General features: G+C 39.4%; 1 protein-coding gene across 1 annotated transcript; it reads right to left on the bottom strand.

Moving 5' to 3' along the window:
• Positions 1 to 561: 561 nt before the first annotated feature.
• On the bottom strand, positions 562 to 13,809 carry atp8b1 (ATPase phospholipid transporting 8B1). Its single transcript, XM_030767956.1, is given in 26 exon segments — positions 562 to 774; positions 1,571 to 1,701; positions 1,926 to 2,064; positions 2,364 to 2,609; positions 2,762 to 2,845; positions 2,984 to 3,207; positions 3,402 to 3,687; positions 3,843 to 3,969; positions 4,375 to 4,450; positions 4,574 to 4,685; positions 4,997 to 5,161; positions 5,418 to 5,530; positions 5,628 to 5,816; positions 5,961 to 6,153; positions 7,101 to 7,329; positions 7,578 to 7,768; positions 7,930 to 8,018; positions 8,971 to 9,129; positions 9,354 to 9,436; positions 9,960 to 10,030; positions 10,355 to 10,427; positions 10,712 to 10,773; positions 10,988 to 11,086; positions 11,188 to 11,301; positions 13,121 to 13,218; positions 13,659 to 13,809. Coding segments are annotated over 26 exon segments (3,717 nt in total).
• Between the last annotated feature and the right edge of the window lie 6,490 nt (positions 13,810 to 20,299).

Here is a 20,299-nt window from a genome sequence, read left to right as displayed (position 1 = left end):
ATTCACCGAAACATTATCCCATTTAGACACTTTAAATGTGTGACTGAAACAACAATAATCCATGGAAAGACACCTAAAAGACATAGAGAGTAAATGCTCAAATGGTGATTTTTCTTTTTTTTTTAGGATTCAGCATAAAAAAAGAGCAAAAGAGCTGAAATTCTAGTGCCAGAGATCAAGATAATGGTGCCATTCCAAAGGGTCACATTTCTTTAAAAGTATCTAATAAAACTATAAACTAAATATATTCACAACATTAGTTAAGACACTATCTTGCCAGACCCTTCAGATCCATATCATTGCATCACTGCTATAGACACAGATTATACAGTGGTGCAATTCCTAATGGATGTCCCTAACGGGTCCAACTTTGCAGTTCTCTTGTGCAAACAGCCATGTAAGTTGGCCCAAACAATGAAAGGGGATACATTAAAAAATTAAAATAAAATCCTGAGATATACAATTTGTTGTACCAAAAGCACAACGTTAAAACCAGTCGTGGTCTTCGGTGAGTCTTCAGGAATAAGTCTTTCTGAGCAGGAAGAGAGAAGGCAGACATTTTCAACTGTTTTCTGCCTCTCGGATGCTGTCCTGCACATTTCGACGAGTCCGTGGCTTCTGGCGAATGCTGCGTCCTGACACGATGAGGTCGGCATAACCTTGAGAGTGAGAGAAGGCGTAAGCTGAGCGTCGAGACCGCCTGCCACGCTCGAATGGCCTGGGTTTCTTCACCTCCTCTTCCTCCATCTCATACTTCTTCCTGTTCCTTTGAACCTACAAAGAAAGATAAAGAGCAAGAGTGAGATGGGACTCAAGTGTGTGTTGAAAACATGTTTGTGACAACATCAGACTTTGAAGTGGGAGGCTGTAATGACGACTGGAGAAAGACCAGCCAGACGAGCTAGACAGCAACTTTGTTGATCAGGTTTTACTAGAAACATACGTGTAAGTGAGCAAACCAGAGTGGTGGTTAATATGATTAAGTAAAGGTTCGTGTATTGGAAGTAAGCGTCATTGATCTTACTGTTTTTAATTGATTCAGGTTACTGAATGTAAGTACAAACAGGGAAATATACGCGTAGGCCTGGGTGATGAGTACACAGATAAATGCAAATCATGAGGCATTTCTGCTTGCTGCACATTTTGCATGTGGCCTTACATGACCTTCATTTAAAGCACAGAATAGCACAGACCTTCAGGCACCTCTGCATGACTGTGCTACCCCCTAATTTGGAACAGCTAAGAAGAGTACACAGCGTGTTCTCCTTGAAGCAATGTTTCTCTTCAGTCAAATAGGTTAGCAATTTAATAGGTGAAAGCTCATTGATATAGATGGTTTTGAACAACATTCCTTAAGCTTTCCTTAAGACAACTGTAGTGAGCCGTTGGTCCAACAGTGACTTTTCAATGAGGAACAATTTATGTGAAAAATCAAATAAATAAATCACTCCATCCTAGACTTGAAAAGAGCAGCATGTTCCTTGTACACCAATAAACTCCAGTTATGGAGAACACTATAATATCTTTAAATAAAAGATATTATTTTATACAAAAACAGCAACAGACTTACCTGATCCCCTACAGATGGCCATATAGTCTTGTGGAGAAACTGAATACAGACAACAGGGAGAAGGCTGATTCCCACAGTGAGAATGATGGTTAACCACAGGTAGGGCTGTCTGAGAGCATTGGAGGCCACACCTGTGAGACAATACCAGACAGAGGTTCATAATTACATAAAATGGTATCAAGCAAAGCATGGCAAATTCTATTATGCAGTGGTAAAGTAACATCAATAATCATATGTCTCTTCCTAAAATATAGCATCTAAGGCACCAACAGATGTCATAACAATATCTGGCAGCAAGTATAATTTTTTTTCTGTTCAAGATAGAGATCTGCACAGGAGAAGCTGTGATCCATACCAGTAAATGTGAAGGCAGTGGGGAAGAGGACATGTATTCCTGCGCTCTGAATGTCGAACATTATCCCAAAGTATATCGCTATACTTCCCAAAACAGCAAAGCAATTCACAAAGGTCCAGTAGGATGTGTCCAGAGAGATCTGGGTCAAACAGATCAGGAAAATGTTATGTTGGAGGAAGTATATAGTTAACTACAGCATAAAACATGGTAATCTTCGTTTGCATTTTTTTTTGGCATACACAGCTGAACTGTTCTGACAAAAAGCATGTTACGAATTGGTCCAAATAACACTGGCTATTTAATAAATCATTCAGGAATTAACTGATTAGACGGCAAATTATCCTGTTAATGTTCTTTTATGTGATATGCACAGATGTTTGTCTTCTGAGGGGAATATATACAAAAAACAAATGAAGTCATGTGACTGTAGTCAAATACCTGCAGGTTCACGGTGATGATGAGGGAGGATGCAGTTACCACGGCGAAGGATTGGTAGTCTGATGGAGCTTCTCCATCCTGTCCCATGGTTTGTAGAAAGGCTCCATATGGTATAAAGAAGATGATGAGAGATGTGAAGATGCCATGGAACAGACTGATGAAGAAGTTTTTGTAGTTGAAAAGTGTCCCCTGCTGGCCCGGCAAGTATAGTTTGGGAAACTTTATACTCAGTTTATCATTCACATCCTACAAGAGGAAAGGAGAATAAAAGTAATGAAGGCATACAGATATCAGCAGTGCAAAAAGAAACAAAGAGGACTTTAAAACCACAGATGAAGATCAGGATAACAGAGCATACTTCAGAGTGTTGTATTTCAGCAGAAATGAACCAACAATACCTGGTCCAACAGACCAACAAGCAGGACTGGAAGGCTGCTGTAACACACGTTGTACAGAGTAATGAACCAGTCTTCATATGCAACCTGGAAAATTAAAAAATGAATTTCTGTTTTAAAAATGTGTGCTGTCATAAATGAGCATACCGCATATCATCTTTTGACAGAACAAAACATACAGCATCGAGCATGCCCACGCCCACTGTTTCAAGAGCCTTTCCTCACCTGAGAGGAGTATCCGCTGAAGAAAGAGTACCAGAAGTGGACTAGAGTGAAAGCAAAATTCTTGTAGAAGAAGTAACGGAGGAACTTGCACATGCGAATGTAGGACCAGCGACCGTGAACCAGAAGGAGGCGTTGTAGGTAGCGGAACTGAGCAAAAGCATAGTCACTGGACATCACAGCCTGCATTCCCTCTTGGCCACTGATACCGACACCAATATCCGCAGCTACAGAGGTTAATGGGAGAGGAGGAACATGAAGCATCACACGTCGTATATTGTTCAGCTTTGTTTTAGACTCTTTCGAACACCGTGGGACAAATGCCCCTAACTGAAGGTAACATAACAGTGAATGCCAAGTTAAGGATTTTTCTACTATCATATTTTATGAATAACAAGAGCATTAATGATTTTCAGCTTACTCTTGATCATGTTGACATCATTGGCTCCATCTCCGATGGACAGTGTGACGGCCTTCTTGTACTTCTTCACCAGGCTGACCACATTAGCTTTCTGCTTGGGTGTCACTCGGCAACAAATAACCGCGTTGCATTCACAGGCCATGTCTACAAAGTCCTCCTGTCTAAGCTCTTTTTCCAGATCGTCAATCGGCTGGCCGTCCTGGGGTGCAGCGGGCTGTTGTCTCCTTCCAAGCCTTCGGAGGCGAAGACGGCGTCTTTTCTTCTTTTTCTCATACAGAATCTCGTTCTGAGGAAGAGACAAAAATATTACACTGTAAAGGAGCCCATGGTAAATTAATTTTCAGTTGGGTCAGTGTAGTAATTTAAAAATTCAGTTAATTCAAACACCTTTCTGTATAGACAACAACTGATATAAAGTTGATTAGCAGATTATGTGCATACCAGCCAGCCACCAGTGATGATCAGAGCATTCTTGCCAGGCTCAGGAAAGAATGGATCCTTAACTTTCTTCCTTTGTCTTCCAAGAGGGTCATTTCTCCGGCTGGCTTGTCTAGCACTCAGCTTCTCACTGGAAAGGGGAAGGAGTTTCTAGTGTTTACAAGGGTGTACCACATTTGCAATGAGCACACAAATCTTAAATTGGACAGGGAAAGAGTGCCACTGTCACACTGTTGATTAATCGCTCTCCTTTTGAAGTACAAAGCATAATTTAGTATTCCACAGTGCTCGAACAGTTTCCTATTATCATTCAGTTAAATGGGACATGTTAGCACAGGGCTATGATGAAAGTGCAGAGGATTTTAAGTTCTGGGTCTGGAAAACGCTGTCCTGCTATAATCTTCTTTATATGTATCATCTAGCTGCTTTTCAGCGTAACTTTCCAGACACTTCCAATGAGCAAACACTTATGTTTAATCCATTATAATGAGATAAGCATCTAACACCCTAAACAAAAAACACAAGTTGCACGTACTTAACGTCTTCCCCGTAGTGAATCTGCATGTCATCAGTTAGGAGCTGACAGGAGTAACCAATGTTCTCAGCAGTTTCTGTGGATCAAATTCAGACACCGTTAAAACAGTGATTTCACTTTGTTCACAAAAGGCACCAAAAATAAATTTGACTCAGTCAAGTTTCATTCACTGTAAGGAAATTCCAGGGAATATGTTTACCTTTCTTGTCCCCTGTCAGAACCCAGATTTTGATATCAGCCTTGGCAAGTTTGGCAATGGTCTCAGGAACCCCATCCTGGAGTTTGTCCTCAATGGCTGTAGCTCCAAGCAACTGTACAGAAAAAATTCCATTAACACTACATAAAGAGAGATCTGTGTCGAACATACGAATGCCTCTAAACTGAGTCTCCCCGGGTTAAGCAAAACCAACACTCATAATGAAGTCAGAAATGTGAAAACATTCTCATTCAGTTTGGATAGTCAGACAAAAGGGAATTTTCAAAAGACCCTAATCCCCTAATGAACACTACACTAACAAAGACTACATCGCAATGTTGGATCAAACTGACTTAAATAAAGAGAATGATAAAGCTACTGAGAATTAATGCTTCTATCCCTCTGATTCCAACAGGTTTTTCATACCATCAAGTTAGTCTCAATTTCCTCATACACACGGTCCAAGGCCGCTTCTCGGTCTCCCATGTCAACACTAGCATCCTTGTGTTTCCTAGCCCAGGCATCATACTCTTGTTTACTGATATCCTTGTAGCATAGACACAGAGTGCGCAGTGTGTCATTGGCAAATATCTAAAAGGGAATCAGAGTATGACAGCAGTAAGAATCATGAGCACAGCTGGAAATGTTTGCCAAAAAAGTAAAAATATTTGCTGAGCAAAGTCGTCTAGTCACGTAGTAATATAATTTGAAACTGAATATGATAACTAATGAAACCCAGTATTTTTCTGCAGACTTATCATTATCAAAACTGACCCTGCCAAGTCCATTTTTTTACGTGTAAGGACCAGTTTAGTGAGAGTCTTAGAAAGTGGTTTCAGAGACTCACCTCTAGGGCCTCCTGAGTTGTGTCCTTGTTCCTAGCGTTAGGACTCAGACGCTCGTAAATGACAGTATCTGCTCCTTTACAGTAGAGACGGATCCGACCGTCTGGGAACCTCACTGCAAAAGGATATTAATGACAGTCAGCTTCAAGAAAAATAAAACACTAATGTCAGAAAGCCCAAAAGTAGTAGCGAGAGAAAGTTCTAGCACGTACAGATGATGGACATGCGCTTGCGGTCGCTGTTGAAGTCAAGCAGCGCTAGCATCTCATAAGTCATCTGTTTGCCCATCTCGCTGATGGTGATGGTGTCCTGAGTACGGGACAGGAACACAAAACCAAAGTTCCTGGCAGCTGTGACGAGAGCACCCTCATCAGGCGAGGCAGCCTGGTACACCAAGTCATCTAACAATGGCATAGCAGAGGGTTTTATTGTCATCATCTTCATCATCATCATAACAACTCACTGAATTCATAACTTCAACAATTTTATCCATTTTTCACATTAACAGAAATCAGATTTACAGACATCCCAGCTCATTCACTCACCATCCTTCTGCTCCACCATTACTGTGTGACAGAGAGACAGCAACTTGAAGAACTCCAGCATGTCTGAATCCTTCTTAGCCTGAATGCACTTCACGAAGTAATGGTCGTAGAACTGAAATTTCTTGTCTGCGTGTTTGTTCCAGCTGAAGTCCACAGGCTGCACAGGAGAGTAGCAGAAGGCGCATGTGAGTCACTAATAAGAAATATCTGCAGCTAACTGAAACACGGAGGGCTCCTTTAAGTTAACCCAAAAATGACACACTTGCTGCACCTGAATATCAGCTTCAATTATTAGTTCAAACGAATTGTATCACGATTAAACAATCATCAGTAAAAATGATTAACTTTTAGCAACATGTATAATCACTGTTGAATGGGTTACTACCTTAATACGGTCAAGTGCCAGTCCCTCAGCATTGGTAGGGTCACCTTTAACGAAACAAAAGTAAATTACATTAAAAAAAAACATTAAATTTCTGGATGCTAGTGCCACGTTTCACATTACAAAGTAGATAAACAGCCTAAAGTCTAATTTAACCATGTCACCTTGCCTCAACCTGCAGTAGCACAATTACTCTGAAATCTTACACTACAGCCCTGGACACACAAAGAATTACCAGCATCCTGTATTAGAATGGAATCAATGGTGTGAACTGGGGTCACTGATCCACAATTCCACAAAAAGAGCTTCAGCTAAGTGAACAGAGCATACAAAAGCATGGAAACACCTGAGACTTCAGTAAGGGATCAAATGCCTCATCGTGGTAATTCTTTATTTGAAGTCGGACAGTGTTTACACAAGTTAAGGACCGTAATCTGTTGAGATATCATGCTGTGCTATCTTAACAGACTGTGTACATGGCAGATGTGAATGGCAAATTCCACTCCTTGCATGGTAGCTTGAGTTTAATATTCCATATTGCCAGCCAAATCATAAACATCCCTAGTAAAAAGCAATTTGAAACAGAATTGTGAAGTCCTGATAAAATTCATTATGTTTATCAGATTAAGTTAGACAATTTGAAGAACTGCTTGTAAGTATAAACCCAAACTGGACATACCATGGTGCATTCACAAAATAATAATAAAAACAGGCTATGAAAAGAATATTGTGATTTCGATTGACTGCATAAAACCCACACTGGCAAAGAGAATCTCACCATATGTACGTCCACTGATGGTGCACTTTTTGAAGGCCATGATGTTTTGGGTAAGAGTTCCAGTCTTGTCTGAGAAGATGTACTCTATTTGTCCCAGTTGCTCATTTAAGGTGGTAGTTCTGGCCTTGGCTGGAGTATCCTTTTCAGCATAGTACATCTGCAGGTCCCAGTTGATGAACTTGCTTTGTCCCAGCCGAATGACCTCCACACTGAACACAGGGAAAGGAACAACATGTAAGACTGAATCTGAATTTCAATTCTGGGAGTGTTTGCAAGATCTAATAAAGGATGTAAATAATGATCATTGTCACAGATGTGGACTCTAATTAAAACTGTAGAGAAGAGGAGTGAGTAGTACTAGGAATGGAGAAGACACTGTTGGGCTCTGGTTTAAGTACATCAACTGGGATCAGATGACAGGATGAATAAAGGGCATATGTAAGATGTGAGGTCTTACCTGACATAGAGGGATATAGGCACCATGGTGTTCAGTACAATGATGTAACCCCAGAAACTGAGGAAGCCCCTGTATGAGGCAGTCCTGTTGTTCCCGTCATACAGGTACCAGGCCTTACTGCCAATCTCCTCATACCAATAGGTGTGTCCAATGGCAAGACCGGCACACACCAGGATTAACAGCACAAAGATCTAGACACACACACACACAGAGAGAGAGAGAGAGAGAGAGAGGGTGTTAAGAGGAACAGGTCTGAAGAAAACTGTGTAGGTGCTACAGTTTTAAAATCAAATTAAAATGAATTGCTGCTTTGTTATAATTTGTTTATTTTTAAGAGGGATGTTGATCTTACTGTGTAAACCATGTAGTTCATCAGATAGTCGATTTTAGTCCGTTTGAATCTGGTCTTTCCTCCATTCCGCATGATTTTTGTATCAGCTCCTGCAGAAGGAGATATTTGTCGTTTCAGACAAACGAGAACAGTTTCTATAACATATACACATCACAGCTAAGGCTATGTTAAACAATACAACTACAATGCTCTCTGCTGGAATGATCTCAGCCATCCCTTAGGCAATGAAAAAACTGGTAGCAGGTTACATGCCAGGTATTCATTAAATGTCTGAGCATGCCCAATCATCTCTCCAGATAAAAGCAAAGATAACCAAACTTTGCTTTACATAGTTTTATGGGCTGTGTTTGTTGTGTCTGAGTAAGAGGGTTTATTCATGTGTAGGGTGGGGGAGGGGCGCAGGCGTATGGTAGGGCTGCATGATACAGAGAAAATATATGACTTGTGATGAAGCTGCTGGGTATTGTAATAGCAATACGAGACATGAGATTGAACAAAGATTGAAATGTACAATTTCAGTATGTCTGATTGTACATGTTGCAAGTCTAGGACCTGAAAATGGATCAATTGCGTGTGCTCTGCAGCAAAAGTAAAAAAAAAAAAAAAAAAAAAAATCACTTCTGGACGTTTTTCAAGTTTATTCAACACCTGACACATTTTGCATGAAACTTGCATTTGTGAGTGGTCATTTCTTTTATAGCCAAAGCACCGCCATGCGACAGAAGTACCTCCCCTTTTCGGTACCAAATCCTCTGCTGCTGCTGCTGCACTTACACTTGCAGTTGTTTCTTCAGGACTTTTCATTTGAGTGGCTTGTTACTTGACTGTTTTATGTGGTTTGAGTTTCTCTTTGCAGCTCTCTGCTTATCCTATTTAATTCTGTCACCATACATAGAAGTATACACACGGTAGACTAGTGTGCAGGAATCTCGGCTGTTCTGATGTAATCCTTCTGCAACATGTTAATCATGGAAATTCATATCGCAATGACAATAGTAAATATAAGATACATCGTGCAGCCCTAATGTATGGTGCACTGACCTGCAAAGATGACCAGTCCGCTGCACTCATCCGTGTTACGGATCTTGCAGCCCCTCAACAGCATGTTATCCAGGTCCAACGGGAAACGATCCCTCCTCCAATTCATGGTGCCAGTGAATTTATCCAGACGATTGTTGGGTTCCTCACACTCAATTAGAGCTGAGAGTAACATTAGGAAGATAAGGAGGAGTGGGTGCGTGCATGTGCATGTGCGTGTGCATGTGCGAGTGTGTGTGTGAGAAAGAGAGGGGAGGGGGGATTACTGAATTTAACATATTAATGTGATACAAATTGCAATGAACAGTAAGAACATACAGTTACAAGCAGGCAGACAAAGCCGTACACACACATTCTTGCTCCAGATGCGACATTCACATATTTACCATCAAAGCTTGCCAGTTGTGCCTCGTCCTGTAGCCGTTCATCTGTCACCTTCAACCCCATCTTAAACTTCAGATTTGTTTCCCTAGAAGACCACAGAACACAGAAAGTGGAACACCCTGTATTAGTCAGTGGAATACAATACAGAACAAAAAAACCCTGAAACATGAAGTATCATGGAAGGGAAAGAAAAAAAATCTCTCTCTCTCTCTCTCTCATATATATATATATATATATATATATATATATATATATATATATATATATATATATATATATATATATATATATATACACACACACACACACAAATTACACTCTGTGTCAAAACAGCTATAGTGGAATATTTGATATGTTGCAGCTTTGGTTGTTTGGTTTATGAAAAGAGAAAAGCCCATTTAACAAACAAAGAACTCATTTATTCTGAAAAAAGTCCCTGGCCTTCTCCACAGTTTCCCTACACAATCACTACCATGCCATCTTCCTTGGTTCTCAATGGTGTATTTGAACATTACTAATGCTAATATTTACACGCCATTTATGAAATCACGCAAAGCCCTTGAGCAAACACCTATAACCAGCACTTAAATAACAAAAGGAGGTCTTACCCATCAAGTTCTGCTGTCTCCACATAACAAAGACTGTTGGGATTTGAACTGGACAACAACAGAATATCAGCCTGAAGGAGGTAAAAATAAATTTACATGGTTGAATTAAAATTAAATTGAACAAATGGACGGACTATAAATACGTGAATTGAGGTGAGTATGAAATGTACAAAAGATCAAACAGGAGTCAGGCGGTGTTGTGTTTCTCTTAAAACACCAGTGATCCATTAGTATTGCAGACAATATCATATTAGTAGAAAAGTAGAGATACTGCATCCCCTCGAAATCAGGTTTGATAACTGATAGATAACTGATAGAAAACAACACAGAGAATTACAGAAGATTAGCATTAAAGAAAAGACTATGGAGAATGTTAAAAACGATCTTTGACTTACTGGGATAAACTCGTTTTTCTTCATTCTAACTATATCCCCAACTTGTATATGCATCCACTTACACTCTTCAAACCTGTGATGGAAAAAGAAAGACTGAATCAGCGAAGTCTGTGCTAAAATGATACCTGACATGTACATACAAACAAACAAATATGCAGTCATGAGTAAAACTGACAATGAATTATCAGGTTATCTATGACTGTAAGCAATGACAGACTTATTACTGTATTCTCTGAGATAAAGAATTACTGTTCATCTATTGGCTATCTAAAGTCGAATGCTGATCAAACACGAAGGATCATATGACTCAGCACCTTGGGCAGTGTTAAATCCACAGTCATTAGTGTTCAGATTTACCTGCCATCTCTCAGAACCTCACATTTTCTGTTGTTGATTTCTTTGTCCATTTTGTGCCGTGCCTGTTTGGGTTTGAGAAGCAATTTATATGATTCATTATCGCTACATGATTTATGAACTGATACTAATCTATGAAGTTATCTCCTCTGTAAAAGACATGTTTAGAATAAGACAATATGTAAATGGTCAAATATTTTGTAAAATCAACTTTATTCATCACCAAGTGGCGACTGAATACCCCTAGATGTGAGTTTAAAAAAAAATAGTTTTACTCACCAGATCATCCACTAGGTCTTTGATTGCTGTGATGCCCAACACCAAAACTAAAGGCACCAGAGTGGTGTACCAGGGCAGAGTGGAAATTTCTGGAATAATCTAACACAGGGAAAAAAAGCAATAAAACAAACTCATTTACTGTGAGAGTCACATCAATTGATTGATGTGATAATAATAGGTTTTAGTGCATAAAAAGATACCTGAAGGATGAGTAAAGCCAGAAAGTAGAGGTTAGCTGCTCTTTTGAGCTGCTCATACAGATTCAGGGGGAGAAAAGTGATTGCATTGTACTTGTAGGTCCTGATAGCATTTCCCTATGGTGGAGAAAAAGGAAAGAAAAAAATAAGAACTAGCACATATGGACACATTTACACCAAACAGAGAGATCATTAGAGTTCACTCTGACTCTACTGTCTGAGGGGAATGGTTGTTAGCTGGGATTCAGGAGGACTAACAAGTGTTACGTATAGCTGAGTCACATGCCCCATTAATGAAAACCACAGGGTAGCAGCTGAGATGTGACATAGGGAAGTCCAATTCCCCCATGGGTGCCTGTCATTCCCCTAGGGTGGGACATGCTCTCTGTTGAAAAGTGTAAAGGTTTTAGTCTCACCCTCTGGTAACATTCACACTCTGCCTCAGTGTTTCTATCCTTATGTCTCTCTTCCTGTCTCGTTCAGTTTTGTTTTTCCTTTTTTCCTGATTTTTTTCTTGCTGTGGTATTCATATATTTCTTTTGTAAAGCCACATTACCACTCCAGAGATTTAAATGTATGCAAATAACAACAACTGGTGAGGGCTGCACTGACAGATTTGAGGAACTGGGTTCTCAACAGTAACAAATGGATAAAAAAAAAAAGACAATGCTTTCTGATCTGTATTTTTCACTTTGGATCTGGAAATAGGCTGCTTCATGCTAAGAGTCTGTTTTGAAGTCAGCACTGATCCAAATACACTTCTGATAAGTTGGGAGACAGATGGACAAATGGGCTGTGCTGACACAGGAGAGGTCAGTGCACACCCACACCCACACACCGAAAATTCTAATGGCAACATCCTCACGTCAGACTGTGAGCTGCTAGCCTCAGGAACCAGGAAGAATACACTGACAAAAGATAAAGTGTTTGCCATTACGCGGAAGGGGTTAGCCCCGATCCGTACTTTGCCCTTAAGCGCAATTTTCTTGAAACGCAGGTGAACCTGGATATTCCTACCATTTCTCTGTATTACACCATAACCTCAATAAAGAGAAAATGGGACTAATTAAAGGCTTTAATAAAGTGAAGTTAGCATGCTAGAATAGTCTCAAGTCTATCAACTTCTGTCTCAACATTTTACTATGGGGAAAAAGTATGACCATGAACATGGCTAAAGATGAAAGGGCAGTCTTATGACCAGTTAAAATGATTAACTGTTCTCTTACAGATTCTCCAATAAGGAAAAGGGAAGCTCAATACATATTCTACACCCATGAAAGAGTAGTCACCACAGATAATTCACATGATGAGGATTTCTCATATACGTAAAGCATCACAGATACAGACGGAAAAAAACCCCCCACTAAGTTGACTGTTTTCCCATCTTCCCCTCATCCGTGAATTAAAAAGGTACAAATGTAAGGTGCATGAGGTGCAACCCTGGACACTGCAGACTTAGCATGTAGCCTCTACATGGCAAAAGAATTTTTAGACGAAAAAACTATTACCGTTGTAAATTGAGAGAAAATGAAATGAAAATGAAAATGAAAAACTGTTGTAGTTTAGTTGTTCCTGGGGGTTGAACTGACCTTTCAGTCATTTAACATGACAGTCATGTGGGAATATATCTTTCAGCTCTACCCTATACCTTCATGAAAACTTAAGTACAATGCCCACCCACCAAAACAAAAACTGTTTTAGGTTAAACAAAAAGGTTCTCTACTAATATTAAGCAAAAAACCCAGTCATTGATGCCAAGCAGCTCTCATAGCACCTACAGCACCTGAGGTGAATACATACAACAAAACAACACCCCTGTTTCTTAAGCAAATATTTAAACTTTCCTCTGACAGCGCCAGCAGTAACTTAAAAAAATAATAATAAATAATAAGGGACAGGTTTTCAGGCAAATGAAAACAACTTCATGGGGACTCACAGAATATTTGCTCTTCTTAAAGCACAGAAAGACCTTTTTCTGGAATTCAGGTTGGTTACAGAAATCCCGGTCGTTTGCTTTGACTTTCCATCCGCCTCCTATTTAAAAAGGGCAAATGCAACAGAAAAAGAGACATTGACTGAAATGTGTTGGTCAAGTTGTAGGAGCCTCATCCAGAGCGACATAGGTTTATTTAAAGCCAATATGAACCCTGATCATTAACAACTGTATGCTAAATGTAGAATATGAGAATAAGGCTAAAATCTTGAGAATGTAATCATTTACTTGCAATAAAAGAACCACGCGGGTATTTTTACGATGCGGACACAGACAAACATTTCACAGTATCCTTTTTACGTTTTCTATTTCCTGGAACAACAAAATGCAACGGGGAGGCACGGTCGAGAAGGAAATTTCTTTTAGTCATTAGCCTAGGATATCAGGAAACCAACCATGAATCAAAAAAAAACGTGAGCACGTGTTTCCTTATGTTTTGTAGGGCTCTATTTGACGTTGGAAGGCAGACAGAGGGACTCACCGGACGGAGTTGGCTCGGCCCCTAGTGCTGGAGGTCGCTCATCTCCCTCTGAACTCTGATCCAGTTCATCATCCGTCTCATCGTCACTGTATGGCATAGCCTCATCATCGGGCCCCTGGGAGTCCTCGGACTCCGCCCGCCTGCGGCTCATCCTGGGAGCTCAGGCGCATGCTGTAGGAGAGGACATGGGATGGAGAGAGGGGGAAAGAAGGAAATGTAGCACAAAAAAAAAGTTGAAATTAGAGAGAGATGAAGAATAATATGGGCACAAAAAAAAAAATGATGGGGACAGAATCATGAAGCAAAAGATGGAGGAAAAGAGAAGGCAGAGAGGAGTAAGAAGCTTGTTGAATATATATTACACATAAACCTGATAAGAGAATAAATCACCAGGTTGTTTAGCCTTGCCTACATATCAAGTCAATTGCTGTTATTGAGGACAGCTCCCAAATCGAGGCTTTCTGTATATTCAGTCTTAGTGTCCTAATTAAGTCTCAGTCACTCAATGCTTATTAACAAGGCGAACTGACTAAAACAGTAATCCCTCTAAATTAAATCAAACAAGGTGTTTCAGGAAGCCTAGAGTACTGGGCTATTTCGTAATTTTTTGTCATGTTAATTTGTTCATTAGTTTAGCCTTCAGCTGTTAATACATTATTGAGGACATTCATTGCATCACTACTAACAAAAAAAATGCCACGTCATTCCACCAAAACCGGTGGCAAACCAGTTCCTCTGAGCTTGCTTGGGTAATACAGACAATGCATATTCACGGTTAGAGATTCACTTGTACCTGCATGATTTTAGAAATCTTAACCATAGTTTTCTGGACACATCTGAAACTGCACTACCAGCAATGCCTTCAACATTAAGACTGGCATCCACTCCATTAAGACTCCTCACTCCATACCCAGGGTTTTCACAACTTTCATAAACAGCAAAGAAACAGGTTATTGTTCAACAAATGACACAAATTCAGTTTCCCAAGAAGAGTCCAATGTGGCTGAACTCTTACTGAATTTATGTGGCACTCAGGTACACAATCATGTAGGTTTGTGGCTTTCCCCCGACTTCTTCCCTGCTAGACAGTGGACTGCAAACATAATCCAAATGAACTATAGTTCACCATTTCCTGTTTAATTCTGATCTCTGCACCTGTAACAAACATGTCAAGTGACAGCTCATACTCTCTCTGAAACCCTGATAAATCCAATGAAAACATTATCTGACACTCACAGAAAATGCACTGTTTTTCAAACTGGTCTCTTCAGATTTATTGACTTGGTTTCAATTTCCCTTCACAGGAATGTGTTTCCCCATACTTACACCAAAACCCTTCCTCAGTATGACTGGCAGCAAAAAACAGCCTTGCACTTGGATTTTGAAACACTGGCAATTTCAGCCACAACCTAACCCACTGGCTATGTGAATGTTTACTGCTAAACAATGATATTACATCTAATCCTGAAGGCCATTGAAACTAAACTTGCTGTGAAATTACTCTAGCTATAATCGGAAACCTTCCAAATCTCCGGAAAAGGAACGGTGGCACTTAAGTCATTCTGACTAATTGATAATGTATCACAAGCTCCCTTTAATTAAAGACTGGAGCCATTTAGCACAGCACCCACAGTAAATGTTTGATGGGTTTGGGGGCTCATTAGGAAGTCTAATATGGCCCTGTATGTGACCAGGACTCTAAAAGTCTGTGACCATTTAAAAATTCACCAACCACTGTTGAATATCAAGTGACTGGAGGTCCATAGGCTCTCTAACATAAACACAATGCTTTTTAAAGTGTGACTGTTATTTTTTTAAAGATTCAACAAATATAAAACCAATTGACAGACCTGAAATCTGAGATAATTTGTTGACAGTATTTGTCACAAATATCATTTTCAAGACATTTGCCTCAGAAAAGAAATCTGAACTTGCTGCAATAAACTACTATCTTTCGCCAGAATGTAAATTCCTGGAGGTGTGAACATTACTGATTGACAATGGTGAGGGAAATGACATCATATCATAAAAAAGAGGAGTATGATCATAGCAAGACACAGACGACAAAACGCTTTTAACTGGTGCTACTGTACAGTTGACTGCTGTTATAATTGTATCATGTGTAAACACACCCAATGGAAAAATGTTCACGTACACATTTACTTTATGCAACCAGTGTAACAGAGTAGGTACAGAAACCTGTTCAAAACTCTCTCAGAACAAGGGCAACATTCCACGATTTATTGTTCACTTTGCACTTAGAAGTGACACTTCATCAACTGGGCACTTTGTAAAACCATTAGAAGTGTTTGTTTCTCAAGTTTCATATTTTTTAATTCCACTCAGGAGGATTTCAAAGGGTCTGGATAGATTTCAGTACATGAGAAGCAGTGTGTGTTGCTACCTCATTTAAACCATTTGACAAGATAAAATATATTTACAGGTCCCTTCCTCTTACCTTCTATCTTTACTTACACCACACAAGAATGTGCCTGTAGCTCTAGACAGACAGAGCCAGGCTAAAATGCTATTACCAGCATATAAAGCTGGAATGTGATTCTCCCACTCCAGGTTTTTGCAGTCTTGTCATTACTTATCACTCTACATTTACAGAATGCCACGTCATATCATCACAAAAAATAGTCACACACGATAAAAGTGTGTAAAAATATCTACAGTATGAAATATTTGTTGAAATCCAAGCTAAGTCCTACTTCATGATCAGCCATAATTCCTTCCCTTATGTGTTAACCCTTGTTAAACTCATAGAACCCCGTAGCCACTTCTCTTGCCTTCCCTGACCAGGTCCAACAGTGTGTGTTGTGGCACACATTACTGGGACAGAGGCAGAAGTCACTGGGTCTGGACAAACAGGTTCCAGTGTCTACCCTAAAGCACTATCATGGAAACAAGGAAGAGTCTATAGGTTGGGTGGGGGAAAATACAATTGAGGACACCTTCAAAAGCTAGGAAGGCATACCTGCTGGACTGAAATCTGAGAAGGCAGACTCTGTGAGGCCTACCTTCCACCTCCATTTCAATATTTAATAAAGTTCATGCCTGGGAGGAGACACGGGGTTTGTCCAGAATTAGTCACTCATCACAACAACAGCCACACGTCTCATCTGTCCACCCACTATCTCAAATCAGGCCGTAATCTCTTGTAGATGTTGCAAGTGGCTAAATTCAGATCTGTTACATTGTTTCAACCTAAAATATAGAAAAAAAATGATTGCTGAAAATATCAGACAGGGATTATTTCCAACTTGGATTTTAAGAGTGAAAAGCTCAATACACTCATAACTCAATATTAAACAAAGGCAGTAACAGAAGGACTGGACAGTACTATTATATTAAACAATCAGCATAGAGTTTAGGTTCTAAAGACAATCAACAGGACTTTACTATTAATATGTAGTGAATGTAAATGACTCTCTTTAGACAGTCAACTCAAAATGCAAAATCGTAACTTCCTCTTAAACGAGGCGGGCAGGGTTAACATCAACACTGAAAGATAAATGCCCTGAGTTTGACGTAACGATGACTCTGAAGTAAGCAAAAATTTTATTTTCCCCCAAAACCTAGAATGGCCTTATTCGTATAGCTAACTGTGAGGTGTCAATCGTATGACAAAATATTCCATTCCTAGTTTTCTTTATCCTCATCTGTGTCTGAAACATTTTTAAATGACAAAAGTAACAAAGACTTAGGCTATTCCGAGAACATTTTGCTCACTCTATCCTGACAAATAAGAAAGAAAGTTTCAATTATGTTCAGTGGAAAAAGCAAATGCCAGACATGGTGCCATACCTGATGCAAGCAACATGTTTGTACTGTTGTTGAATAAATATAACTTGCCTTGTTATTCAAATTTTAATCCATTTGCTTCACAAGTCAGAAAATTTAAATCTTCATTCCATGTGTATTTGTCTCTCTAAAAAGCTATTTGGTTATGCAAGGCACAGGAAAAGTAAAATTTTACTAATGTTAAAAGTAAGGCACAGCTAGGAACACTGAGTACAAGATGCAACACACACTGATTCGGAGCTTATTTGTGTAGTTGTCACCCTGAAGAAAATGATGAATATTAATATGCGTTCTACGTAACATTATCCATCTAGGTGGAAGATCCAACCATCTCTTAGAACAGAGATAAACAATGTTGTGAAATGAGATCAACGTGAAATCGGGTGTCTCAGTCCATGTTGAAAAATAAACTAATACCCCCAAAACATATCAGCAATGCAAACAAGTACTGTATATCCATGTTTTAGTATTGCCATCCATTAAGAAGAGGTAGAAATGTACTTCATATACATTTCCAATTCCTTAAGATCAAATCAGCATAAACAAAGAGTTTGTTTCAGTGTTTCTACCTCTTTTTTCCCTATGTACAAATCTGGTGTAGCAGCAGGGCCACATTTTACAGGGTTACATAAATAGCTTGAAACACAGATTAACTCGGTGAGTTAACGTAATGAGACAATTTAAAAAAAAACCTACACTTTTCAGTGCACTCACAGACATTTTCATAGTCTACTGGTGAACATTTCAAAGTCTTGAGTATTTTAGGCCTAGTATCAGTCATCCTGTTTCCTTAAGAACATTCATTTAAAGCACACTAAGAAAATCTAATTTGTTTAAACATATCAAATGAAAAACAGTATGTCCAGTATTCGCAAAAACAGCTTATAAAACAACGGCTCCAGTTCTACTGCCTCCTGAAAACATCGTAAATGTAAATCCACCTTTGTTGTTGGCCGTTGAAGGGATATCAGATATGTGTAACAGAGAAAATACACCCCGTGGAACAGATACTCTTGAGAGATACAACCTTTCCTCCTGTGAGGGTAAAGACACTGTTTAAAGGAGCATCTTATTACCTTAAGCATGTTGTGGCAAACATAGTTCAATACTATATCCAGAGCAAACAAAACTCAACATAGATTACTAGACTGAACACATCACTGTTGATCAATCATGATGATAAAAGTGGTAAAAAGTCTTTAAACCAGATCTATCAGCAGATAAAAGCATCTCAGAACCCTTCATGGCATGTTAACCTCCACTCTGAGAACACCTCAAGGGGGTAAAATGGCAGTCATCACCTAACTGATACATCTACCCCAAACACCTCCGCTGAGCTTGGCTTATCTGTGAGGTGACATGGGATTGAAACCACGGTCAGCTCTGGTTCCTGTAAGCCATTTAAACCTGAACTGTTGGTTGGCAGAACGGTAAGGCAGTCGTAGGATGTGACACTTTGTGTGTCTTCGACAGAGCAGTCTGCCAACTCACCTTAGGACATATTATCTCCCGTAAAGGATTGAGCCATGGGCGAATGCTGAAACCGAACACTAGACAGAGGCAAAGGCTAAGGTGCATCGAAGAGGAGGCCAACTAGGTCTCCCTCCCATCAAAATCTCCAAACTGAAGCAAAGTCCTAAAACAAATTACACCCAAATGCCAGTTCTTTTCCACAGAAATAAAATTGTCAATACAGAAAATTTTACATGTTTCATTCACAATTTTTTTTTCCAGTTTAACAGAAACATGAGTATTTCACATCGTGTCTGAACGCATACGAGTTCCACAGATATGATTTGCTTTTTTTCTGTTAGCGTAACACTAGCATGTGATTTTACTATTAAGATGACTGTGAGTGTCTCTGTCAGCTGTTGCAGGTGAACCAAAACTGGCCTAAAACAAAAAACAACTGAGGGAGCAGGCATGTGTGGAGTGCACTGACACACATGCCTGTTCTCTCTTTCACAGCCAGGAGAGGAAAAGTACAAGTATGTAATGACTTGCATACAAGATATGTGTTGTTTGCTAGATCCACATTTACATGTCTCGTAAAGACATACACCTGTGTTTGACTGGGTAAATTCAGTTCAGCTTGAAAAACTACCAAAAAAAAAAAAAAGAAAGAAAAAAAAAAGACTAAAGTGACAAAAGGATTTCTGCCTGACAAAACTGTTTTACTAAGGAAGGTATATTATTAGTTAGATTCTTCCAAGTAAAGATTCTTCCATCAGTACAGATCTTCCAAGACCTGAAAACCGCAAACACAGAACCAACATCGGAGTTGCAACTACAAGCCCAAATTTCCACAATAGGTATCAGCTCTACTCATCTATATCAAAGGTAGGAGAGTTCAGTTGGAGTAGTAGAGGGGCCAAGTCAGGACCTGTCCTGTAGTTCCCAATTTAGTGCATTCATTCAGTGAAACTCACTAGAGTCTCTCAGATTTGTCCCTGAAGCACTCCCACCTACAGCTTTCAGTGACCTTACTGTGAAACATGCCTAAAACACTGGGTGGGAAAGTGTGGCAGTATGAGTTTCCTAAGTCTGTGAGTGAGCACTAAAAAAGAAACATCTATGTTGTTTACAATCACCAATCACCTATTTAGAGCTAATACCTGCTCTTATGAGAGATCTTTTTTACCTTACTAATACAGGCGTTTTGTTAAAAAATTTCAGAACTTCACAACAGTCTGATATCTTTTAGTAGGATAAATAATTCTTAAGTCATTTAGGTCACCTTAACATTGATACATTATCATATATCTGTCTAATTTTGGAATTCTGATATTTTAACTATTCCATAATAATCGAAGCCTACATAAAAAGATAACACC

The sequence above is a fragment of the Chanos chanos genome, chromosome 3, assembly GCF_902362185.1.
Source record: "Chanos chanos chromosome 3, fChaCha1.1, whole genome shotgun sequence".
NCBI lineage: Eukaryota > Metazoa > Chordata > Actinopteri > Gonorynchiformes > Chanidae > Chanos > Chanos chanos.
Note: the sequence above shows the minus strand (reverse complement) of the source record. Positions and strands in the feature narration are given on the sequence as shown.